At 50.1% G+C, this 26,605-nt stretch overlaps 1 protein-coding gene across 3 annotated transcripts in view; it reads left to right on the forward strand.

The window, feature by feature from the left end:
- TIMM50 (translocase of inner mitochondrial membrane 50) overlaps positions 1-26,605 on the forward strand; it is a 58,007-nt gene that overhangs the window by 23,988 nt on the left and 7,414 nt on the right. For all 3 annotated transcript variants that reach the window (XM_075016205.1, XM_075016207.1, XM_075016208.1), the window contains exons 4-8: positions 4,553-4,574; positions 16,882-16,940; positions 20,403-20,522; positions 22,905-23,009; positions 24,696-24,794. In XM_075016205.1, the coding sequence (XP_074872306.1) occupies positions 4,553-4,574; positions 16,882-16,940; positions 20,403-20,522; positions 22,905-23,009; positions 24,696-24,794 (405 nt within the window). The remainder of the gene's footprint in view (positions 1-4,552; positions 4,575-16,881; positions 16,941-20,402; positions 20,523-22,904; positions 23,010-24,695; positions 24,795-26,605) is intronic.

Consider the following 26,605-nt stretch of genomic DNA (forward strand, 5'->3'; position numbering starts at 1 on the left):
CTAAATCAAAATGGGTGATTGGACTATTGGGAGACCAGCCAAAGAGAACCGGCCAAAATTATCTCATGCCCCTGCTTCTCCCAGCAGTGAGACGTTGGAAACTCCCCACAGATTGTCACATTCTTGTCAGGGGGTTCAGCTTACGGGCATCATGTCAACATTGCTAGCTCGCTCTCTGGCCCTGAGCATTTAAAACTGGCTTCGACTCCTGACACAGCTGAGCATGTGGTTTCTGGAAGCCAAGTCAGACAATAACCTGTTTTTGTTTTGTTCCTACTTCCTTCCCTTTGTCTGTCTGCTCTGCCTTTCTTCCCCTGAACTCTTTCAACCTCTGGCGTCAGCTCTGCCCTGTCCGCAGCAAAAGTTCTCCTGAATGGCTGCTTGGTGAGCCACGTTTAAAAAATGGTGCTCTGACAGCCGCCGGGGGACAGTCTGTGGCCCGAGGGCCACACCCGGCCAATTGGGGCTCTCTGTATAGCCCACGAGGCATTTTGTTCACTACTTGCCATGCACAGATTGTGTTAGCTTTCATCCGTTTACTTTTTTTCCCCTCCTAGTGTTACAAAAGTGACGTACTTAAAGCCGGAGGCTGTGAAGTGAGGTGTGTGCTGATTGCACACACCTGTTGTGAGAGCCTTTTGCTCCTTCTGCAGCCAATCAGAGTGCTGCTATGGTTCAGTCAGCACAACCCGCAAATTCTTGGGACACCAGTGCTGTTTGCAAAGCTGTTATCCAGCAAGGCCATCCTGGTTACAACAGTCTTGCAGCCTATTGAGTTGAAGTAGAGCCACCCATGCAGCCCACTCACTAGCCTAAGTTACCCCTCGCTGTGCTGGTGTACCAGGAGAGCGCTTGATCCATACCCTCTATGACTTGGAGCGGGTTGGTTAGCAGGTTATAGGGCGTTGCAGCTGGCCTCCCAGCACTGCCGATGGAATTGTCATGTGGTGGGAAGTGCTGCAGGTTAAAGAAGCATGTGAGGTTTTTCTTCCACCACTCAGTTACCATTTTCAGTGTTTCCATCCAAGGGTACTGCTTTCTTTGGCTAGTTCCTTCCTTAGGTGGCACTGTGGAGTCAGCAGCCAGGCTCTCAGCAGCCTGTGTGCACTTAAAATGCTTTGCTGACTTTTTTTTGGTGGGAATGAATCCTCCTTAGCAGATGAGGCTAGGACAGGAGGTGCCCTCTCTCTTCTCCCCCGGTCTTGGACAAGTTCAAATAGGGATTCACCAGGCTCAGGCTTTGGCGTATGCTTCCCATACCCTGAAATGGTTTTCCAGATCTCTTGACTGCAGTACGTTTCCAGGACTGAGAAACGTTCTCACAGCCTCCTCCTGAAAGCCTGGCTGCTGGACCTCATGTTCTTCTGCTATATAGGTGCCCTGCCCCTCACTCTTATGGGCACCATCTACAGGCATATTTGGGCCAGTGCCCCAGTTGAACTTCCTCTCTTGCAGCAGTAGGAAGCTGGACCAGCGGCCAGTGGAGGTGGGGAGTTGGAGTTCGCGCCACTGTAGTAAACGACAACTAAAACCAGGCCAGCCAGAGAAGAGGGGCCAGCAGATTTAATTGCCCAGAAACAGGTTCTTCGGGAAAAATGCCTCTGTGTGTGTGCTGTTGGGAGGCAGAGCATGCTGCAGTTTTGTTTCTGCCAACAAAGTCTGTCTAGGCCGTCTGGGTTCTGTTCTGCCAATGGACTGGCCAGTGATGGCTTACCAGCGCTCAGGAAAGCAACTATGCTGTCAGTTACAAAGGAACCCCCGGGCATGGTGCGACAAGGGTTAGAAACGGAACATCTGGGGTGGGCTTGCAGCCTATGAACACAACCGCAGGGCCATGCATTCTAATATATAACTCCGAAATCCCAGAAGACACAAGAATTACTGCTGGGTGTGGCCAATTTACCTATGGGTGGGCAGTTCAGGCGTAAGCAGCTGGCCTGGTGGATGGCGCATTAGCCTCAGTGGGAAACAGATTGTTAAAGGCAGTCCTAGGGGCCTTTATTTAAGGATCATTGGGTAGAAACTGCATTTTTCTTGTATTACCAAACCCCTCTTATTCACCCAAACGTGATGTCGTAATTATTCTTTGTATCATATTTGTGTGTAGAGGAACCTGTTCCCCATTTACCGATCGGCACCTTGTGCAAGGTGCTGTACAGCTACAACAGGACTGTCTCTGCTACCCTAAAGACTGTGTAATCTAAATACATTGACTTACTTAGTTCATAACCCGTATATCCTCAGCAGTGAGATGGAGTTCAGAGTTGGTGTGACTGAACTCTCTGGCATCTCCTCAAACCTAACCTAACTGACCCAAGAACCAGACTAAATTGTGGGACCCAAAAACAGAGCGGTTGCAGCGTTTAGTCCAAACGCATGTTGATCAAATAGAAGCATGATGAGCTTCTTTACTCTCTCCACCTGTGCTCACCAGTGGGAGATGTGGTTATACGGGCCTTCCTGCTGGGTAGTAAATGAAGGCACCTCAGGAAATACCCCTGGTCCCTGGAATTCCCTCCCCAGCTAGCTGTTTGCATTGCTGTGATAAAACTCTTACAGCAACTTTGAAAGTCCATCCCAGTGAATTCTGTCGCTAATCTGCTTCTCTCCTGGCTTGGGTACTTCGTGGTGGTGGTGTACTTGTATTTTAGCTAACTTTTCCCAAGAAAGCAGTTTCCTTGTTTTTTAAAAAAAAAAAAAAAAAAAAGTGGTGAAACAGCTTCGACATTAGGCTGGGGCTTTTCTTTATTTAAAGGGACATTATTACTCATATTACTATAGTGTCTACAGGCTGTAATTGAGATCTGGACCCTTTTCTCTGGGCTTTGTTTTGACATAGTTACCGTCACTGGTACCCAACCAGCCTCCAGTCGAAGCAGGCTAAGGGCAGGAGAGGGTTATAGTCCTGACCTTAACAAATGTGGCAGTTGAGGTGCAGAGAGGATGTGATGTAACTCAAGTCGGTGGCAGAGCCAGGATTTAAGTTCAGAGGTACTGTGTATCTCATGCTCGCACGAAGACTGCTCTTCCTTTACATCAGTGGAGTTCAAAGTCAGATTCCCCTGAACCGCCAGTGCATTGGGTTGATGGGGTCCAGGCATGTCTATTTCACTGGAATTATTTGTGGGTAAAGAAGCATGGAATTTCTACCTGTATCTTCCTCTCACCACATACTCAGTTTGCTCTCCTTGTCTGGTACAGTTTCAGCTGTTCTTAGCAAAGGATCAAGGGATCTGAAATATTCCCTATAACAAATGTGATGTATTGCATCAAATCCTCTTGTTGCAGTAGAGTTGCCATTTATATGTGAAAAGTGCAACAACTGTCAGACATCTCAGCCTGGTCCTCTTGTCTTAAACCAGCAACCAAAAGAGCAAGAAGACCCATTGTTTCAAGTTCGGTAAAAAATTTAATTCAAGAGCCACAGTGCATGTGAATACAAGACAGTCACAGAATCACAGGGCTGGAAGGGACCTCAGGAGGTCATCTAGTCCAGCCCCCTGCTTCAAGCAGGGTCATCCCAGCCAAGACCTTGTCCAGTTGGGACTTAACCTCAAGGGATGGAGAATCCACCACCTCTCTAGGCAACGCATTCCAATGCTTCACCACCCGCCTGGGGAAGTAGTTTTTCCTAATATCTAACCTACACCTTTCCCTCTTCAACTTCAGAGCATTACTCCTCGTTCTGCCATCCGACACCACTGAGAACAGTTTCTCCCCCTCCCCCTTAGAGCTCCCCTTCAGGAAGTTGAAGGCTGCTATTAAATCACCTCTAAGTCTTCTCTTCTGCAAACTAAACAAGCCCAAATCCCTCAGCCTCTCCTCATAGGTCTTGTGCTCCAGACCCTTAATCATTTTTGTTGCCTTTAATCATTTTTGTTGCCCTTACTAAATAAGTCCTTAATAAATAACATCATACCAGGCTTTCTGTAGCCCTATTTTGAGAACAGTGCACGCACATATCCCACAATGCACAGTGCATATTAAAGGAGGGGAGAGCGATCCAACGTTTTGAGGTGACATCGTTTGCTGTTTAGGTATGAGATCATTGTCGGGCCTCTAGATGCTCACCAAAATATCGACAATAATCAGGAGAGGGGTTTTTTTTTTTGTTTTTTTTTTAACTTTGCAACGATAGTGTCGGGAGCCACAAAATCCTTAAAGAGCCGCATGTGGCTCCGGAGCCGCAGGTTGCAGACTCCTGTCTTAGACAAAGAGCTGATGTAATTCACTAGTGTCAGGAGTTCTCTTCTCACCCTCCTGTGGGAGGAGGCCCAGTTGGCTTGGTCGGAGTGCCATGCTGTTATGGGTACAAGACCTAGAGTTGAACGTGCTGGCAACGCGAGCTGGTGTGTGTGTTTTGAGTGAGTAAAGGGGGTTAGGAGCTGGCAGCTGCATCCCAGCCAACAGATGTATCTGAATATTCATATGTTTGAAGATTAATCTTTCTCTTAATTAGGCAAATGCTTGTGAGCATGTCTCCAGCCATGCTTTGTAATGTAGTGGAGTCAGAAAAAGGATAACTAGCTGTGTCTCTTTTCTTTCCCTACAGATCCCAGATGAATTTGATAATGGTGAGTAAAGCCCCAAACATAAGCTGGCTCAGTGCTTTGGGCTGCCTCCTCCCTGTGAGCCCTTGGCAGACCCACATGGGAGTGGGACTGTGGGGGGACGGTGGGGAGGAGGACAATGTGTGTATGTGGGAAGAGGGATGGACTTGTTCCTGCAGATACAAACTTGGTAATGCAGATGGCTCTCTTGACAAACAGGGAAACTCCCTGCTCATTGGAAAGTCAGCATGAGGCAGAAGAGAAGAGGCCGTTCTGCTCCAAGTTGGAAAGAGAGCCAGTAAGAAAAGCCAGGAAAGCTGAGCTAGGGCAGGAGAGCACTGGAAAGTGCAAGGGGAGAGACATTTGCCCTTTTTTTTCCTTGCTCATCCAGCAGTATTCTCCTGTGTCCTGCAAGGCAGTTTCTCAGACTTGGCTGCTCTACCTCTTACGCTAAAGCTCCTCATTCGCCCCAAGCAGGGGAAGTGCTGACTTGGGAGAGAGACGTTTGTGTTTGGGCTTTCGAGCTTCTGAATTCTGCGCGCCACTAGCTGGGGTTTTACTTCATGCCTATTGCTGTGCTAAGGGCTGGATGTTTACACAGGTTGGGTGCTCTAGATTTTGCAGTAGATACCTCACTTAAACTCTTCTCTGTCCGAGACAGAGGTGGGCATCTGGGATCCATGCTTCTTGGTGGTGGTGTTTATGAACAAGGCTAAGATTTTGCCATAGATATTCATGGACAGGTCACAGACAACAAAGAAAAATTCACGGAAGCCCCTGACTTTTATGTGACTTTCACTGCAGGTATCCGTGAGAAAATGGGGAGCTCAGCTGTGGGGTCACCTCACCACTTGCAAGTGGCTGGGAGCTTCAGGAGAGACCCTTGCAAGCCATGTGGTGGCCATTTGCCAGGGCTGAAGTCACGGAGGTCTCTGGAAGTTGTGGATTCCAGGAAAAAACTGTAGCCTTATTCGTGACTGATGAAAGTATGGGACTCTGTAGTAACCTGTTTGGCGAGGGGAACGGGACATAGTGAATGCACAGGAAAATTGGCTTTAAATACTGGATCAAAATAAGACAAGGTTTCCGAAGTGCAGTTTCCAGGTCTTTCTGTCTCTCTCCTTCCTCTGCAAATGTGGCGCCATTTTCTGTTGTGTTCTGGAGGGCATGAGGTGAGGGCATATGGTGATTCCCTTTTACCCCCCTGGAAGACATGTACAGATTGAACCTCTCTGTCTGGTACCCTCAGGACCTGACTGTTGCTGGACGAGAGAATTTGCCAGACCACGGGAGGTCGATATTGTGTAGTGCATTACCAACCCTTCCATGGCTTACTGGGCATTTAGACGACATTTAGGGGTAAATTACAGCTAAATAACACAACACTGAGAGTCAGGACTGGTGGCTGGAAACAAACTTTATGGGACCATGGGAAACTTGACCACATCCCTGATGAGCGATCGTCTGGCTAACTAAAATCATTCTGGATTATGGCTGTTGCTGGAGAAGAGTGCCAGGTTAGAGAGGCTCCTGTGGTAGCTGTTTCCATTTTATGGCTGGCTTGGCCAAATTGCAGAGAGGTTACGTGGCTAGCTCAGACTTGACACTGATTCAATGTGTAGCAGTAGTCATCCTCATCGCCTGCTCTAGCCAATAACCCACACTTCTAGCAGGGGTGGTGGAGACCAAGAACTCCAGCTGCAGCTGTTGCAGTGAGGTAGTAGCTAGCAGAGGGAGCAAACAGTCCGTGGTGGGAACTTTGGTCAACTGGGGGGACAAAACTATCTGGTGGGTGCTACATTTGTCTGCCGCATGTGGGTTTCTTGTGGAAAATGTTCCCTTGTGAAAGACATAACGGTGTCAGCCACCCCTCAAGGGAGGGATCTGGCCCAACGAGGTTTATGACCACAAATGAGAGATATGCGCACCCCAGTGGGAAGTTTGGCGGCCTGTAGGCTGCACTGTTAACATGCTCAGTTGAGTTTTACAAGCGAGTCAGCTTCTGTTTGATGTGTCCTGTCCTCTTCCAAGTCGCCACACTCATTGGGGGTGAAAGAGCAGCTCTTGCCTCCTGCATGTTGCTGCAGGAGAGATTCCTGCTAGCCCTTGTGGGTCAGAAATGGGGCTGGATCGCCCTGATTCCTGTAAGAATCCATCAGCTTCTCTCTTCCAACCTTTGCTACAAATTGTGGCACGAGAGGTTTTGGAGAAGAACTGCAAGACTAATCAGCAAGCTGCAGCAGGTGAGCACCGGGGAAAGCCTTAAAACTTGGCTGAACTTGGGGAATATCTGAAAGGTGTCAGAGCCAAGGAAGGAGAGGGGCTGAGTATGATTGATGGGGAGCAGGGGAGGGTAGCCCAGTGTCTAGTGTGCCAGCCTTGGACTTGAGAGATGAGGGTTCAGTTTTCTGCTTTGTCCTGTGTGAGCTTGGGCCGGTCACCAAGCCTGTGTGCCGTCATCTATTCTGTGGAAAAGGTGAGGAGAAGCTCGTTTGAGTCGGGTGAGCCCAGATACAGCAGCAATGGCACATAGATGTGGTAGCAGATGGGTAAGAGTCTGGGGGGTGAAACCAACACAAGACAGCTGAGGGTAGAACTTTCAAAAGGGGCTTGACAGTGCATTTCCCATTGACTTGTGCTTCTTCTGCAGTGGCGGTGGGCAACCTAGGCCAGTGAGCCGGCTGCACAAGTGGCCCTGCTTCATCTCTGTGGGCCGCAGGATTGTGGTAACCAAGAGGGTCTCCTGGGATAAGGTCATTTCTGCGAACTGCATTTGCACACCTAGAATTTGCAGGATGTGCCAATTGAACTGTAGCAGGGCTGTGATTAGCGGCAGAGGGCGCGCATGGCTCTTAGTCACCTCTCTTCACCTGCCCTTGCTTTATGGGTGTGTCACTTTAGTAATGCTGGTAGGGAAAAAACACACACCTAAGGAAACCAGTGGAGAGGGCAACAGTAAAATAAAGGTCTTGCAAGCCAAACCTAGAACCCCGAGAGGCCACTCTGTTTGATGGTGTATTTGAACATCCTGCCCTAAGGCTGAGAATTGGGAAAAGCTTCCCAACAATGAGTTCTCCATTTTCGGGACAGTCTCTCCAAGCAAAGGCACGGCTGCTTCGATGCTTAGGGCAGAGGACAGACCATGGCAAACTCAGGTCAAGGCGGACACCTGGAGCTGGACGTCTAAAAGAAACTGAGGCCAGGTCTTCACTACACCTCGAAGTCGATTGTAGTTACACCATTCCAGCTGCATTAGTTGACTAGCTGGAGTCAACTTATCTACGATAGACTCACCTGGCCGTCCTCACTGAGGGAGATCAACAGGAGAATCTCTCCCCTTGACCTCCTTTACTCCTAATCAGATTAAGGTGCACATGGGTCAACTGTTGTCCCTTGATAGTTCAGTTTTGCACATCCCCACTCGACATGCAAAATCAAACTCTGGAAGATTGACCCTGACCAGCTAGATCTTCAGGGTAGCGAAGACCTACCTGGAGTGTTTTTGAATTTGATTTTTCTCATCTCATCTGTAAAACCATTTGCTCTTTGACGCAGACATCGAGTGTCTGTCTCCTTCTCTCCTCTTTCTGATTAATCACTCCTCCTCCTCCTCCTCCTCACACTGTCCTACTGGTAAGGAATAGTAAGAAGCAGAAGCGAAGGTGCTTGGGAAGTGAGAACCGGGTGGAAGATGCCTTTCCTCTTGGACTCTAGATCCAGGTTTTCAGAAGCAATTTTGGATGCTTCAGTTCTGTGGCACCCAGTCTGAGGAACCTTGAAAAAGGGCCTGACTTCCAGCATGCACTGAGCACTCATCCTCTGAAAATCAGGCCTGGGTACTCCATAATCACTGGTTGCTCAATACAGGTGACCCTTATGAGAGATGCGCTTAGATCATCCTGTCCATTCATGCACTTAAGTGCCCTTTGCTTAGGGAGATTCTACGAAAACTAGGTAACATAGCCTCTCTTAAGGCTCAGGTTGCACTTAAAACTTATGCCAGCGTAGCTGTGGCAGCAAGTTTTGTAGCAGAAACCACGCAAGTTAGTGACAAAATTATGACCAAGACTCTAGGGCTACGTCTACACGTGCAGCCAACATCGAAATAGTCTATTTCGATGAATAACGTCTACACGTCCTCCAGGGCCGGCAACGTCGATGTTCAGCTTCGACGTTGCTCAGCCCAACATCGAAATAGGCGCAGCGAGGGAACGTCTACACGTCAAAGTAGCACACATCGAAATAGGGATGCCAGGCACAGCTGCAGACAGGGTCACAGGGCGGACTCAACAGCCAGCCGCTCCCTTAAAGGGCCCCTCCCAGACACAGTTGCACTAAACAACACAAGATCCACAGAGCTGACAACTGGTTGCAGACCCTGTGCCTGCAGCATAGATCCCCAGCTGCCGCAGAAGCAGCCAGAAGCCCTGGGCTAAGGGCTGCTGCCCACGGTGACCGTAGAGCCCCGCAGGGGCTGGAGAGAGAGCATCTCTCAACCCCCCAGCTGATGGCCGCCATGGAGGACCCAGCAATTTTGACGTTGCGGGACGCGGATCGTCTACACGGTCCCTACTTCAACATTGAACGTCGAAGTAGGGCGCTATTCCTATCTCCTCATGAGGTTAGCGACTTCGACGTCTCGCCGCCTAACGTCGAAGTTAACTTCGAAATAGCGCCCGACGCGTTTAGACGCGACGGGCGCTATTTCGAAGTTAGTGCCGCTACTTCGAAGTAGCGTGCACGTGTAGACGCAGCTTAGTTGGCCTAGACTGTGTCTATACCCAAGTGAGCTGCACAGGGTAAACATGGTCTAACATCAGCGGTGCACGTAGGCTCTTAATTCACCAGGCCTGCTTCTGACTTGGATTCCAGTGGGTTTTTTCTCTTAAATTCCTCTTGGACATTTACGCTTGGTTTTCCATCTCAGCAGCCAATGGGGTTTGTTCCCAGCGTCCCAGGATTTCCTGGCATTGCTGCAGGCACTGCCATGCCATATGGCAGGGAGCTTCTGAAAAAGGAAAGACCAAGTGAACTATATAGGATGCAGAAACTGGCCTGGGATTTAATTGCTGTTCCATGTGTAGCTGAAATCCTGTCCATTTCCATGTTAATTAGCCCTGGGTTAATGCTGTAATTAAAACGAGATGAATTGGTAATGAAGTAGCACTAAAAGCAACAGCTGAGAGTGCACCAGGAGCCATCCTGACTGAAGATTAGCTTAATATTTGCTCGATAGTCTCTACTGCACAGGGGCCGCTTAGCGGCCAGCTGCGATCCAGTCGCCATCGTGTGATCATCTGAGGCAGCCGTGATGGTCAGGCTGTTAACGGCATCCATCAGTAAAGCTCTGAACATCACTAGCAAAGCTCACACCTGACCTCTCTGCTCATCTCAAAGGTGTAAAGTGATCTGTAACCAGTGTTTCTTCTAATTTTTTCTGTCCATGGGCAGAATAAATGTTATGTGCACCGAGGCATGTGCAGCTCTGCCGGCTGTGGGCACTTTGCTAATCAGCTGGGCGGCACTTGACTCTTTCCTGGGCAGCCAGCTGCCCGAATGCTCAGCTTACAGGGAAGACTGTCTGTAACCCAGGTCTTTCTTCCACCCGTCAAAGAATGAACTAAACTCTCAAAAATGCCAGCCAGTACTTATTAGGAAGCTTATGTCGTGGGACGAAAATCCTCAATGGACACACGTTCAGCATCCATCTTTTAGGCCTACAGTTGAAATCCTACTAATTCAATAGAACCACTCCAAAATCCATCGATCCAGGTGCTTTTGGTCCTCTGGCTTGTTTCCAGTAGAGCCCAGAATACACCAGGGGCTTTCTAAATCTAAAGGGGAGGCTGGCTGTAAACTGTGTCTTCACATGGCTCCAAAATCAGACACTTGTATGCTCGCCCCGTTCTGCCTGCCACCTGTCCCATGGTGGAAGGGCAGTGTGCTTTGAAATCAGGGGAAGGGGCTGGGTGACAGTTGCAGTAATTCTGGAATCTGGGAATCCCATATTTCTTCATCCCTTTCCCTCAGCGGGATGGGTTGGGTACAAGTGCTCTGGACGTACTCTTAGCATTTGTAGCTCTGCATCAAGACGAGCGATAATCAAATTTCATGCTTTGAGGCTTCACTTGCTTGCCTGCCGCTGAGTCACAGAGGAATTTGTTTCCCGGTGCAGAGTTTGTATTCTTGGGCACAGAGGGTATTTTTCACTTTCCTCTGGAGCAAGGATGAGCAAACGTTTGACCTCGGGCCCCACTTTTCATGTCTGGAAGCAGCAGGCCACCCGCAGCCGGACTACAGTTTCGGTTATGTTCACGTGAAATTAAAAAAAACCCTTTTGGCACGTGTAAGAAAATAAGTACATCGAATGTAGAAACCGTATGAATTGGTATATACGTGTGAATGTGCAGACATAAAAACAGTAACGTATATCAACGTTTTTAATGAGATGGATGAGCTGGAGACCACTGGCTGATTGTGCTGCGTTCCCCTTACAAATTTTCACCCCCACCCTGCTTTGTGCATCCCCGTTCTCGCTCAAAGCGGACGTAAGTTGTGGAACCCCCAAAGAGGACTCCTGGTGAGCGGAGGGGAAGTGTTTGTTGCTCTGGCAGCACGATCACAGGACTCGGTCCAAACCTCCACTGGCAGCTGGGAAAGTGGCCTCTCTCATCAGGTCTATAGATAATTTCCCTCCCATCCCCTGCACTGGGTCTGTGTGGTTCTTCTCCTTCCAGACAACCGAAGCTACATTCAGGACAGTTTTTGTGCCCCGCTTGGTTGTACACGCCGGGGAATTACTTCACTGCAATGTTGTCAGAGTCCCGTCTGGTAAAATCCCAGCCCGACCAAGGGTTTAAATACTTTAGTTTGGCCGGCTGGAAGCACAAATGTCTTTACCCTCTTTTGGATTTAGGTAGCGGAGAAATCTGGGAGGAGAGCAGCTCTGGGTATGGGAAGCCAGATTATAAATGTTAATTCTTTAATGTGTTTAAGCTGGCTAGTGAGTGAGCACTAATAAGCATAACATGCTCAACTCCCCAGGGGAGGGGGCAATCAAGAAATGAAGTTACTTTACAATTCTAATCAGCTGAGTGAAAGGGCCAGTGTTTTGAGCTGCTTCTCCAGAGCAGATGTACCCGAGCGTGTGAGTCTCTTGTCAGGGGCAGGAGGTCAGGCAGGACTTGTGCTGGATGGGAGGGATAAGAATGCTCCCTTCCCTACCCATCCCTGGGCATAGCTTTGCCGGGAGCAAAGTGGGGAATTGCTATGACATTAAATGAAGGGGAGGGGTATTAAGGTGCTGCAGCAGATCGGTCCCCAAGGGACAAGCATTACAGGTTTTCCAGATGCTCCTCTTCTTAGCCTGTTCCACTTGACGAGCAAAGATCAGGGGCAGATTTCAGGAGAGAGGGAGCCCCAAGGGGGTCAGAGCGGAGCAGGATCTGACGGCATCCTGGGACAGTGTGGGGTCTCATGCCTTCATCCTGTCCAGCGTGCCTTCACTCATACTACAGCTGCTTGCTCATCTGGCCTTTTAAATGGTCACATGTCTGCCCTTCCTCCAGGTTTGACCCCCAAATTCATCCAGTCTCCAACTCTTTATTCTGCAGCCCGTGTTTCTGACTCGGCAAAGTTTTCCATAGCTCCCCAGTAAAGCCCATGTGGAGGCTCTGGATTTTCTTCCTATGGGTCATTGAAATTCTGAATGCCTACATCATCGTGCTGTCAGATAGCCATGGCTTGGTGCAATCCATTAGATCAGGGTTGAGCAAACTTTTTACGTGGGGCCCTGCTTTTCGTTCCTGCAATTGGCAGCACCCCTCCCCCCATCCAAATTGATGCAGATTTTGGTTATGTTCATAAGAGACGGGGGAAAAAAACTTTCGGCCTGTGTAAGAAAATAAGCCTGTAAAAGCTTTATTCGTCAGTCTGTAAATGTGAACACACATCCATAAAAACAGTAACCCCTTTCAGTATTCTTAATGGAATGGATGAGCCTGAGACCCAGCTTGAGTGTGCTGTGCCCCCTTATGAAATTTCTTGCCTCCCACTTTGCACACCCCCGCATACGAGCACAGCTCTTAAGGATACAGGCTGGCTGGTCTTTTGAGGTTTGCAGAGTCCTAAGACCTGCCCTGGTCCCAGACAAAGGGGACCAACTTCTGTGGGTGAAAGAGAGCTCTTGCGTAAGCTCAAAAGCTTGTCTCGTTCACCCACGGAAGTTGATCCAAACAATGGTTTTCAACCTATGGCAGCACACGGTCTAAGATTGCAAAAAGGGGCTCCGCATCTTTGTTTGGCTTTTTTTGGGCTCCTCGAATGGGAAAAAGGTTTGAAAACCGCTGCAATAAAAGATACTCCCTCACCCACCCTGCCTGTTTGTTTCCCAAAGGGAAAAAGGAGGTAGGAGATGGCAGAGATCTGCCAGATCCTGGGGTGGGGGGTATATGTAGGGGTGTTACAGCGCTTTTCTGATTCCACTAACACACAGCCTCCGGGAGAAAGTTCCAGCTTACTCCCTGCTTTGTCATAGACTTTGTCAGGGAAAATAGCAAAGCCATGTGTGTTTCAGAAGTGCTGAGCTCCCACCAACTTAAATGGGGGATGGGGGGGTGTTGCTTAACAGATCAGACCCTTTGTTATGTTACTTTTGCCCCCTCCCCAAAGAAGCCGGGAGAGCAAAGAGGCAGATGGAACTTTGCTGAACGCTTTCAAAGGCAGAAGGTCCGGCGAGCGGAACACTTCAGATCAAATACGTACAGAAGCACACAGGAGGCCGGGCTTGGACTTTGTTTTGCTGCGGACCCCTGAGAGCAAGAGAGAGCTGGGGTAGGAAGTGCTTTTCACCTGCTGCCTTCAGCAGGCCTGGCATATGCTCTGTCCAGATTAAAAGCCATTTTTCAGTCAGTGGCCCATTGTCTGACACAATAGAAAGCCCCCCCCCCTGCGCCCCTTTTCCTCGACCCAAATCTCCGTCTTTTAGATTTAAAGATGGATGGGTTGGGCTTAACATAATTGTTTAACCACCATGCGCCAGCCATCATGTGACCAAGAATGAGCTGTCAAGGCATGGCAGACCTTTTCTTTGCTTCGTGTGTGTGTGTGTGTGTGTGTGTGTGTTTTAAAACACGAGAACTTACTCCCCTGTAGCTGCGCTGTTGTTTTCTTCTCGCTGTGTAGCTAAGTGCCCTCTCCCCAAAGCCAGGGTGTGCTCTGTTTTTTTGAGTTCACGCTGAGCACTTAGCTCTTCTGTGGTGCCTTTCCTCTGTAACCTGCAAGGCCGTGGTATAGCTATTGTCCATGCTGCATGATAGAGGGGAAACCGAGGTACAAATCAAGCTGTTGAGTGTCTATTTCAAACCTGGAAAATCACCTCTTCCTGTGCCCTGCAGGTCCCCTGTCTCTCAGCCACTGCTCCCACATGCTACATTTTCCAAAAGGATGGTGTTTAATTCAAAAATATTAATTGTCACAGCTCTGTAACATTCAGCTCGGGAAGGGAAGGGGACTCTTGGACGCAGTGTCCAAATGTAAAACCTGATTCCAGGCCAGTAAATGGTAAACTCAGTTTAAAGCAATATAATTTTTCCTCCCTGGGTTAACTTTCCCAAGGTGGATAGTAAGAGAGAGGTGGCTATGGTTTGTGTTTTTAAGTGTTGCATCTGAGAGAGTCCAACACAGCCTTGAGCCTGATCAGATTCCTCTGTATCGCCCTGTGCTCTGAGCAGCCCATGGTCATCACCCCAGCTGCTCTGCCCGCATTTCCATAACAATTGCTCCCAAATTATGGCCCATTCATTGTGCCTGCCTTTGATTGATTAACTTGCAGTTTCTGTTTGAATAACCCTGGCGGCTAAGATGGTAAAGCTGTAATCTCAGAGGGATAGTTAACAGCCATGGTGTGGGGACTACCGACTCAGTCACACGCTCTCAGCAGCCTGACCTCTGCTTATGGGAACATCTGAAGAGACAGGAGGCTGGTAATTGAAGAATCCGTTCCTGGTGTGTGCTGGGAGGGGCAGAGGAATGCTTCTGCATGTGTGAGAGCTGTCAGATGGTCTGGATAGCCAGACACAAGTCCGCACTTCATCTGCTTGCTTGGCCGGTGATTGGAAGATGCACTGTTGTGTACATTTTTTCCCCGTACCACCGAGTGTTTTTTCTAGACATAGGCGCAGTGCCCCCAGAAGAAAAGCTGTTGTTAAGCATCTCTCCTAGGCCACTCCTTCCCTTTTAAAGATACGGGCTGAGATTTTTTCAGCGGTGGCTGGTGAGTTTTGAGTGCCTCCAGTTTTTGAGTATCCAGCTTGACTCCTGTAAAAGAGAGGGTCTGATTTCCCCCTCCCCCCCCCCCCCGAAGGATGCTGCTCTCTGTTGGCCAAGTCACTTTTAGTGCCTGAAGTTTGGGCCCCCCAAAAAATCTCTACACACTTGAATAGTTCATCTGCTAAAAACCATGTTCTTATATTGTTGGGCATATCCCTCATTCAAAGAACAAAATAGAGCGTGGAGTAATTTGTCCCCACCTTTCACTGAGGTAGCAGAAGACCTCTCTCAGATGTGTCAGCAACGAAAACAAAGTGTAAAATAGCTAGTATATATTAAAGCAGAAATTGCCACCAAAATGTTCCCAGTCTAGGTTAAAGTTCTCCCCTCTACCCCATTTCTGCTGCTGCTGGGAGAACGATTTTACATCTCCAATAAAATTGCTGCTTGCAGCCCTTATGCCAGGCTAGACAAGATCGGAGTCTCTGTTGTGCTGGGCATTGCTGAGAGAGACAGAGAACCTGCCCCAAAGACAAAGGCTGGGCTGGGAAGTAGAGGTGGAGACAGGAAAAGGGACTTGTCCATGATCAGAGAGCAGCAGGCAGGCCTTAGCTGGGACTAGACCTCAGGCATCCTGCCTGCAAGTCTGCAGCTCTGTCCAGGGCACACTGCCACCAGTGTTCCCTGAGAGCTGAGCGCTGGGGCGGCCACCCAGGAGAGATTCAGGTGCTGCCCATCTGGTTAGCAGAGCGCCCACAGCCGGCAGCCTGTGTTTCTGCTGGTGGTGCACATCCACTCATGCCTCAGTGCACAGAACAAAACTTATTCTCCACATGGATGGAAGACATTAGAGGGAACGCTGACTGCCACCCAGGTTGTGTGGCCAGGGGAAGACTTAGCCTTTGTCAGTGCTTGTTGACATGACTAAGCTCCTGCGTGAGGATGCTGGTATTTCACTGTGCAAACTCTTTGTGGAAACAGTTTCTTGTGGCATCACCAGTTTTTAGTTGAACTGTCTTGTGCAGAGTTTCCTTGGAAGTTTGTTTCCCTGAAAGAGTCCGGGGCTAATGAAATGCTAAATTCATTGTAGTACCTGCCACCCTAGATAGCTTGCGTTGTCATCTCTTTGGTACCCCCATGCCTTACAGCCAGGGCTCTCAGGCCATGTCTATGTTACCGAGAAGATTGACCCACTCAGGCTCGTTCTTCTAGGGTTCGATTTCAAGTGCCTGGTAAATACATGCAAAATCGACCTGTCGGGTCAGCAGTCGAGGCCTTTGCTCCTCACTGTCGCAAGGAGTAAGGGATGTCGATGGGAGAAACTCCCATTGACCTTCCTCAGTGAGGACGGCCGGGTAAGCCAATGCTAGCTGCCCAATTGCCGTAGCTAGAGCTGCATGTCTGCAGTCGACTTAACTGCCTAGTGCAGGTAAGCCTTAATCTTTCCTCACTGCTGTGCTCCTTTCCAGAATCAGATGTGCCTTGCGTACCCCCAAGTTTCACCCCACTTAAAATAACTTGCTTTCAAAATCAGACCTAAACTACGGACGTGTCACGACATGCTATTACTGACAAATTTCTGACTTTATTTTAGCTGAATGAATTGAGTTTGTACCAACTTTCACTAGTGCTTTTTATGTAGCCTGTGGTAGAACATGGTAAATGGCTAGATGAGCTCATGCACCCCCAGAAGGCCACTGCTGCACCCCCCACATGTACTCTGGGCTGAGGATCATTGCTTTACAGTCACGAATGAGCAAAGCACATTTGTGAGACAAAGGTGCATTAATCCTATTTCGTAGGTGGGAAACTGAGGCACGCTGAGTTGAGGACTTGGGCGAGATCTCCCAGGCAATCTGAGGGGAGTTAGAAATTGCCGCACACCTCCGCTTTGGTGCTCAGAGCATTCTCCCTCCCACCCAGCCAGTTTGTATATGCTCTTTTCAGAATCCCTCTCTACGCAGGTATTCGTTTTCCTGCTGGCTGTGAGGTTTGGCATGAAGATTTTTTCTTCCTGCTTTAGCTGCTGCTTCTGCATGAAACTCTTCCTCTTGTTTTGCAGATCCAGTGGTGGTTCAGCAGCTCCGAAGGACGTATAAGTACTTCAAAGACTATAGACAGGTGAGTTGTGTGCAAGCTCACCAGCAGGTCTGGAATAGCTCATTAAAGAGCTGAGCCTGGCTTTCCAGTCAGATGAAAAACTCCACTGTAAATTTCCCAAGCTAGGGCCAAATGTAACTCTTATGAATAGGAAACAGATCCCGACAGTGTTTCACTAGCAGGTTCATCTGGCATTGCTCAGGCCCTAAACTTGATTAAGGAGGTTTTCTTCCTTTTCTAAGGTAAAAGGAAAACGTACATGCTTTACTGAAATGATTGCATTTTTCAAAAATAGTGTTGTTTTTAATGTTAATTTTTATTTCATATTTCTTTTAAAAAAAAAAAAAAAAAGGGACTGGTTAAAACTTTTCTGTTACATTTTTTTAAATGGGAATTCCATCAAGTGCATTGTTTTCTTCACCCCATAAACTCTGCTTGTTTATGTTTTAACAGAAAAGGGCTACAGTCAATTTGGCTTCCAGCAGCATTTTCTTCTAGTTTTCAAACCTTAAGCATTGTCAAAATGGAGCGCTACTCCAAATTTCTGCCTTTTATCCCTTTTCCGTAAGGGCTACTTAGACGCAACCCTGTTCTAGGTTCAGCCTATCTTTCTGGTTCATCTTAGTTCAGTCTGTGTGGGCTCAGTTATGTCAGTTTTGAGGACTGTACTTGATTTGGTGATTCTGTCTTTTCTGTTTGATTTTCTGAGATGCGATTGGTTCCAGGCACATCCTGTTTTCCTAGCAGGACCAAATCCTTTGTTGCTTTCAGTTGTGATAAGAGTAAGCTGTGTGCTGAATTTGATGGTCCTTGTTCTTGATCAATCAGACAGACCCTCTAAAATGAATCATAGGTTTGTCTTCTCGTTGCACTCAGAGGCTTCTGCCGAGACTAGGGTCTGTTGTGCTAGGCCCTGTAGAAACATATGGTGAAAGACAATGCCAGCATCAAAGAGTTCACAGCCACATTGCACTGGCTACAGTTTGTAAAACTGCATCTCTTGTTGGCATGGATTTATCCTGGCCTCGAAAGTTGAGCTTAGGCTTGGTATTCAAAGTCTTGCTTAGCATAAGCGTGGCCCTGGGGATAGGATGCTAGATAGGACTTTGGGTATCTGGGTCAGTTTCCTGCTTCTTTGTGGGCTCTGGTGTGACCTTAGGCAGCTCTGTGCCTCAGTCTCCCACCTGTTAAAAAAGAGGGCAGGGCCTGATACATCCCAACAACGGGGGAAGCCTGGGTTAGTTTGAGAACATTGAAGACAGTGCAGCAGACCAGGCTAGCAAGCAGAGTACGTACCAAGATTGATGCCTGGCTTGTACCACCTGTGCTGTGCTGTCTTCATGGCTGTGGTTGCCCACTCTAGCTGATTAAAGCTCGCTCGGGCAGACTAGCCCATCTACAGCTGTTGCTCTGAGAAAGGGTGCATTAGGAGGAGCATTGCGAGCGGATCTAGAGAAGTGATTGTTCCCCTCCATTTGGGAGTGGTGAGGCCACATCTGGAATGTTGTGTCCAGTTTTGGGCCCCCCTACTGTAGAAAGGATGTGGACGCATTGGAGCAGGTTCAGCAGAGGGCAATGAAAATGATTAAGGGGCTGGAGCACAAGACCTAGGAGGAGAGGCTGAGGGATTTGGGCTTGTTTAGTTTACAGAAGAGAAGACTGAGGGGTGATTTAATAGCAGCCTTCCCCTTCCTGAAGGGGGGCTCTAAAGAGGATGGAGAGAAACTGTTCTCAGTGATGACAGACGCAGAATAAGCAGCAATGGTCTGAAGTTACAGAGCGAGAGGTATAGATTGGATATTAGGAGAAACTAATTCACCAGGAGGATGGTGAAGCATTGGAATGCGTTGCCGAGAGAGGTGGTGGCTTCTCCATCCCTCGAGGTTTTTAAGTCCTGGCTTGACAAGGTCCTGCCTGGGATGACTTAGTAGGGGTTGATCCTGCTTGAAGCAGGGGGCTAGAATGATCTCCTGAGGTCCCTTCCAGCCCCATAATTCTATGATAAGACACCCCCCCCACAAGCCCTTAATGAAATACATTTAAGGTGACTCTTCTCATGTTGAAAATTCGTAAATTCCAAGGCCAGATGGGTCCTTATGATCCTAAGTTTTAGTCTCGCCCACAGGTCAGGAAACTGCCCTCAGATTATTCCTTTTGAACTAGAGCTTTAAAAAAAAACCAAAAAAAAAAAAAACCTGATCCTCATTTGCAAATTCCCAGTGATGGAGAATTCCAAAGGACGGGAGTTAATTTTCACAGAGAGGCTGATGCCAAAGGCCTGACTGGCATCACATTGTCTAGTGGGGAGAGTAGCCAATCACTCGAACACTGCCAGCGTAGAAACACTCAGACCTGAACAGTGGCCTGTCCCTTATACCATGGCAGCTAAAAATTTCTTCGCAGCTGCAGCTTTGCTCTGATTAGAAGCTCACTTTGTTACCTCTCCCAGCTGCTTGAGCTGTCTCCGCAGGGAGGCAGAAAGGCTACTGCCAGGCACAAATGGATAGCAGAGGACCATTTTTAGACCTTGCCCCTTAGCAGCTGCAGTGTCCGACAGGCAGGCGATGCTGTCTTAGTTTTGGAGGGTGTGGGGGTGCAGCTAGCATGGACTGTGCAAGATCGATTGGGGGCCTGTTTGGTCTATAAAATCATGACAAGTGTGGAGAAAAGTGAATAAGGAAAAGTTGTTTACTTGTTCCCATAACATAAGAACTAAGGGCCATCAAATGAAACTACTAGGTAGCAGATTTAAAACAAAAGGAAGTTTTTCTTCATGCAGCACACAGTGAACCTGTAGAACTGCTTGCCAGAGGATTTTGTGAAGACCAGGACTTTATCAGGGGGTCAGAAAGAACTAGATAAATTCATGGAGGTTAGGTCCATCAGTGGGCACTGGGCAGGGTGGGCAGGAGTGGTGTCCCTCGCCTTCAGAGCCTGTGGTATTGGCCTCTGGTGGAAGACAGGATACTGAGCTCGATGGACCTGTTTCTGATCCAGTCGGGCTGTTCTTCTGAGGCTCCCACATGGTTAGTTTTTGGAGCGAGGTGTGAGTGGAGCTTCGCTGCTACTCAGGTTAAACTGAAGCCCGATGTAATAACTGGGAGTTGAGGTCAGAGCCGGGAGGGGGTCGGGGAGAGCAGCAGCCTCCGAGAGAGAGGAGCAGATGTTTTGATTTGAGGGGAAGCTGTCCCTTCCTCTGCCACCTGTCTGTAGCGCTCAGGTAGTCAATGGCCCGAGAATAATCTCTTAGCAATGAAAAATTTGCAGTGACAAGGACGTGCCAGTGGGGAAGGGGTTCACTGTAGAGAGGAAATGAACCACATCAGTGGTGCAGGAATTCTGCCTCATGTGCATGTTAATGCAGTGTGCTGGGAGCCATCTGTAGTCCTTTCCTTTTCTCTCGCTGCTCAGGTATCTCGAGGTCTGGCTTCCTTGTGCACCTATAAATCTCTTAATCTGTCTTCCTGGGTCTCTTCCCTGCAGATGATTATAGAGCCCACCAGCCCAAAACTGCTTCCGGACCCCCTGAAAGAACCCTACTACCAGCCGCCCTACACGCTGGTCATTGAGCTTACAGATGTTTTGCTTCATCCCGAATGGTCGGTAAGTCGGTGTGTCTTTCTAGAGTGAATGGGTTAAGGTGAACAGGGCTCAGTTCCCTCAGAGTCTTTGTGTTGGGTCAGGTTCTTTTGGAGCAGACGCAAGGGTTGAGGCAGTGGGTTAGTGCTGGAGTTGAGATCCTGATGGATCATAAGTGACCTCTAGATTAGTGGTCCCGGCATGGTGCCTATTTCTTTCCTGTGTAGGGCTGCTCTGCATGGGTGAGACCACAGGCGGCTTCCTTGGAAAAGCCCTGGGTCCTGTTAATCAGGAAGTGGGAGGGTGCAACTCTGGTCGTGGAGAAACCAGAGAGGCTATAGGTTAGGATTGACAGGCATCAGCAAAGCTGAGCGTGGAAAGCCTGGAACTGGAGCAAGGTGCACTGGTAAAACTCTGTTCCTAATGGATAGCCCCTGGACTTTGTCTGAACCGGCCCTTGCTTTCACTCCGAGAAGCCTGCTGGATTCCAGGCCTTTCCAGTGGCTCTGACATCATGCCTTCCCTTGGTCCGAGAGCCCAGGGAGTGGGGGAGCGGTGGACCCTGTCTGTATGATCCTAAAAGCTGTCAGTCAGTAAACCTCTTTGCAGCAGGCTGCTCCTGAGAGGAGAGAACATTTGTCCGTTGGGAAGCAGCTGTCTGTTCTTACGTTATAGAAACATAAAAGTAACTTTTCCTTATTCGCTTTCTCCACGCTGGTCACGATCCCCTTGTCCCCCCTTAGTCTCCTCTTTTCTAGGCTAAAATTATTCCAGACTCTTTAATCTCTCTTCATATGGAGCCGTTCCGACCCCCTAATTATGCTAGCTGCTCTTTTCGGAACCTTTTCTAATGCAGCGAGAGCTTTGTTGAGATGGAGGTCGAGCTCAGCTCCCACTCTGGGTGTGGCAGCCTCAGTGCCATGCAGGTTTAGCCCCTCCGTCGATGGAGACGGGCAAATGTGATTGGCATCAGGACCTCACACGTGGAGTCTCACCGCCACTCCAGTTTGCCCATCCAAGACAGTCGATGGAGGAGGAGGGTGAACGGCCCAAATACCTCCCAGTGGTAGCTGGGGCCGAGCGTCACTACCCGCAGTTTGGGAACCATGGAACTGCTGCGGACATGATCATGAGCCGGGGAGGGGGGCTTGAGAGAAATGCTGCCCTTCCAGAACGGGGTGAGGAGCCTGGAGATGCCTGTGGATTGGTGGGATCGCTGCTCGCTGTTGCTGCGGGCTTGGCCAAGCCAGCCCTGGTTCTTACCCCCGGGGGCACTTCTGGAGAGAGCAGCACTGCTGCCCCCGTTTAGTCCTGATGCCGCTTGCGCATTTGAGTTGCTAAATTGCCAGCTTTGGAATGTGAGCATTGGGTTCCCACGCAGCCCCCTGCCCCCCGTCGGGCTGCGGGCCGGGCAGCAGGCCTGCACAGTGCTTTGCCCAGCGAAGACACCCAACCAGGGGAACGAACGGTTTGAGAGAGTTGCAGCCTTCCCTGGTTCCCCCTTCTCATTGCATCAGACGTAAGCTGCTTGTGTTGGGTTCTTGGGGCCCTTCCCAGCCTAGCCCCTACCTGCCCCGTGTCGTACGCTCTCGAAGTTGCCTCCTGCCTCAGATCAGCCCATAGTGCCATCTGCCTGTTTGTGAAGTTCTCAGTGGTGCACCTCTGCGCTCTCCTCCTTTCTGGTGCCTCCCTGTGCTTGGGTGTAAACATCCATCCAATTCACTTTTCTCAGGTCCCTCCTTCCCACCCCTTTTCCAAGGGGCCTACAAAACAGTGACTGTGGTTAGGACATGGGAACGAGGAGACCAGTGGCTGTTACACCGCACGGCATTGTGCCCCTGTGTCCTTGTACTGTCTCTTTGGTCTGTGTCTCTGTCTCTTGTCTTGCGCTCCTGGGCAGGGATCTTCTTCCAGGAGTGTGTTTGTACAGTGCCTGGCGCAAGGGGGTCCCGCCCTTAGGCACTGCGATAAGACAGGAAAAGGCAGGACTGGGCTCCGAGGCGCTGTGATGACACACGAGTCAGAGGCGCTACGATCAGGGTTCCCCGTCAGCTGGGTGCTGGTGCAGCCACTCAAGAGACATTCCAGTGCTGCCCAGCTGATTGGCAGAGCCCCCATAGGTAGTTTTGTTTCTGCTGGCGGTGCAGATCCTCAGTGCCTTGGTGCACATGACAAAGTTTATTCCGCACATGGATGGAAAAGATTAGTGGGAGCCCTGGCTGTGATGCAGCATGAATCTCAGGGTCGTCTCATGAAGAACCGCTGGCCGCTTTCCCAGACTTCCCTGCACCTGGTGCCCCCTGCTGTACTCGGCTCCTCTCCCTGCTGGGCCGCGCGAGGACAGCCGCTCTCCTCCCGGAGCCCGTTGTCATTTCATGGCTTTTCTTTCTGTCCATTTGTCCCCAGCTCGTAACCGGCTGGCGCTTTAAGAAGAGACCGGGCATCGACAGTCTGTTTCAGCAGCTGGCACCGCACTATGAAATCGTTGTATTTACCTCGGAGACGGGCATGGTGAGTGCCTTTGGGGTGGGGTGCGTGGGAGGGCCTGTGCCTTGGCGACCGTGATCCGGGAGGTCAGGTGCGGCTGGCGTGGATAGAAGAGAACCGGGGGGGAGACTCAGTGCTTCTCCTGCAGGCTCTGGCAAACCAGGAAGAGATCTCGCTGGCGGTGGGCTGATGGGAACGTCCCTTTGCTCCTGGTGTGAGCACCGGTAACTGTTGGCTGTGTTGTGGCCCATGAACTGGGGCAGGGTTGGCTCAGCCCTATGGTAGGGTGTTAGGAAGTGTCCACGTCACTGGGCTGGGCGGGCTCCCGGCTCAGCTCCTAACCTGCCTTCAGCGTAGCTAGTGCGTGAAAGGCAGCGTTTGGAATGTGCCACGTTCATTCAGGCTATCGAACAGGGGCCCTGGTTGTGCTTGTTTGCTGGGACTCTCTGGGAGAAGGCTGGCAGTTTGCAGCCAGAGGCACGCCCCTCCTGCCCCTGCCTGGAACATGCCGAAGGAACAATAGATACTGCACCAACCAAGCGTGCACACGGGTGCTCTCGGTCCCAGCTGTGTGCAGCCCCTGGGTCCCTCTCAGCCCCACCTTGTGCCTGAGGGGCCACCCCACATCTGCAGGAGTCCAGAGCATCCCCCTGTCCTGCCTCCAGCCCTGGTGCTCTGGGCAGCACAGCCTCAGTGCCCCCAGCTTCCGAGCAGCATGGCTGCCACTTGCCCCCGGCAGGCCCAGTGCTCTGGGTGGCCAGGAGTCACAGTTGCCCCTTCCATGTGGCCCCAACCAGACTGTCCAGCCTGGGGCAGCCCTGGGAACAGCAGGTGGGTCCTGGCCTGCGGGTGGAGCATGGGTGGCCCAACCTCCCCCAGCTCACCATATCTATTGCCCGTGAGAGTGATTAACTCCCCATCATGTTGCCCACACTATTTGTGTGAGAAGTGGGCTGGGGGGGATGTCAGTTTTCTTGGGGCATGCTGGAGACTGGTCGTTACTAAACCTGCCTTGTTCCTCTCAGCGTCCCTAACCAATGTCTTGTCTAGTCTCCTCCCCAGCATGCATTTTCTGTGTTACCGTGGCCTAGCTTGGCCTGTGATGCCAAGGTGCACAATGCGTTCGGGGTTGCAGTGGGATGACTGAAATCCCTGTTGGTTCGCTTTGCGTACGTCCTGCAAGAAATGCCTGGGCTCCATTTGTAAAGCTGGTTGGGAATTTTCCATCTGATTTCTTTTGTTCCAACTGAAAATGCCCTTTTGGCAAAATGGAACTTTTCTGTGAGTAAAATTCTCTGTTACTGGAAAAAACCTGAACCACTTTCTTTTGGGGAAATCGAAATCACGGCTCCCCGACTGCTCGTGTCTTGTCAGTCTCACACACTGCCTCCAAAAGCTGAAGAATTTTTGTTCTTCTAAAACAGATTTTTTTCTGGAAATTGCGTCCCTGGGAAAAGTGTCACCTTCCTGACTTTTCGTTCGCTTCCAGGTTTCTTGGTTCCATTTCCAAGCCAGCTGCTCGCATTAGGTAGTCCCTGACCTCTGGAACCTGTGCCTGGTTCTCTTTAGCTTCACAAACCTCCACGCCGCTCCTCATAGCTGTGTTACCGACCCCTTTCAAGGTGTGTCTGTCAGCAAAGAGCTGTGGTACCTTTAAGCCTGCAGGAATGTCTGGTCCAGGCCTTGGGTCTCTTCTCTTTTCTCCTCCAGACGGCATTCCCCCTCATCGACAGTGTAGATCCTCACGGATTCATCTCCTATCGGCTTTTCCGAGATGCCACCCGTTACATGGACGGACACCACGTTAAGGTACCTTTAGCCGGGCAGGGAGGGGGAGTTTCTGGCTGCATCCCTTCTTCCTTGGATGGGAGATGCCAAAATAGTCTCCTAACAAGTCTGTGGTGCAGTGAGCAGGAAGGTGACTGTGTCTGTTTTTTGTGGTTAACGTGCCTCCGTACCCTGAGGTTTGCCTCCGTACCCTGAAGTCAGCTCACCCTCCAGCTCTGTCCTGTGCTGCCACCTCCGGTCTTGGACTTGCAGAGCTGTACCATCCATAGGACAAGGTGGAGCAGCCACCCCGGGCCCCGCGGTGGCTGCCTAGCTGTCCTATGGACGGAAGGCGGGAGGGTTAACTGGTGCAGGCAGCAGTAGCCACGGGGGGTTGCCTTCCCTTGTCCTCTCCCCCAGCCCTGCACTTACCATGTGGAACGAGTGACAGCCTGCTGAGCCCCGCTTCTCTGTGGGCAGCTGTGGGGCTGCACTCCCCGCCACCAGCAGAGAAGCAGGGCTCAGTGGAGCACTGTGTGCAGTGATGGGAGAGGGACCTCCTTGCTGCCCCAGGCTGGTTGGTGGGGGGAGGGGGCAGCCAGCTCTCAGAGGTCGTGCGCCAATAGAACCAAAACCCCAGCTGTGGACACTCTGCTAATCGGCTGGGCAGCACGGGAATCTCTCCTGAGCAGCCGCACAAGCGCCCAGCTTACAGGGAACACTGGCCACACCCTCCCAGGCCCCACAGCCCGTCTTGCACCCAGGTCCCCTACCTGGGATCCCTTCCACACCCAACTTCCATCCTGACCCTGCACCTCCTCCATTACTATCACAGAAAAGAGCAGCCCTTGACTAATACTTACCAAATTCTTGGAGTGTTCCTGCCCCCCCGCTTTGCCTTTTAGTTCCTGCCAGGGGGCAGATCAAGGGTGAAACTTGGTGCCTTAGGCAGCTCACACTGCCCTCATGGTGTGAAGTGGAGAGAAGTCCATAACCTCAGGAAAATGAATCAAACAAATCCACTCGAAGTTGACACCTTTCCTTAAACTGTATTGTGTCCCTGGGTGGGCACACGCCTTCAGAATTCGTGGTTGACCTTAATTTAATTGGGAAGTGACTTTAAGATAAAATGAATCAAAGTCACTTTACAGCTGAATCAAAGATCCCTAGGGGTAGAGCTCTGTGCAGATACAAAATTGCAGCTCTGCAGTTGATTTACCAAAATGGTAAAAATACAACTGGGTCCACAGATGCAGGTATCCCAGGATAGGAGGTAGCTATCTGCAGGTTTGCAGGGCTGTGCAGGTGCCTGGAATGCAGTTTAGTTAATCCACCCCAAAAATCAATGGGGATTAATTTTCCTGCATGTTTTCATGTAGACAAACTCCAGTTTCATCTGCTCCCCAGGCCCTTGCGGAGAACTGGCTCGTTGGTTACATCACAAATGTCCAAACAAAAAAAAAATGAGGCGCCAGATGCAGGTGCGAAAGTGACTTTTGTTTCAGATGTGACAACTTTGTTTGAGCCAGTACCCAGTAAACTCAGGCACTCGAGAGACGTGATCTTGGATCAGCACCCCCGTCTCTCAGCTAAAAATGCCCCTCGTCCGCCCTTCTTTGTCATCACACTATCAAAGGAAGATCCATCTGAATGTCACTGGCTTTAAAATGTGAAAACTTGCAAAGGGTGGCGGGAGGCAGCCAGAGGTTGGGCCTCATCATCTATGTTGTACAAGAGAAAAATGAGGGGAAATGCAATTTGTTCCTTTGTGCAGATCGCCTTTCAGACAAAGGCAGCTGCTCTGGGCCTTGCTGCTTCGGTGCAGCAGAGATCCCTGCCTTGTTGCGCTAGAT

Source organism: Carettochelys insculpta, chromosome 22, assembly GCF_033958435.1.
Source record: "Carettochelys insculpta isolate YL-2023 chromosome 22, ASM3395843v1, whole genome shotgun sequence".
In the NCBI taxonomy this organism is placed as follows: Eukaryota; Metazoa; Chordata; order Testudines; family Carettochelyidae; genus Carettochelys; species Carettochelys insculpta.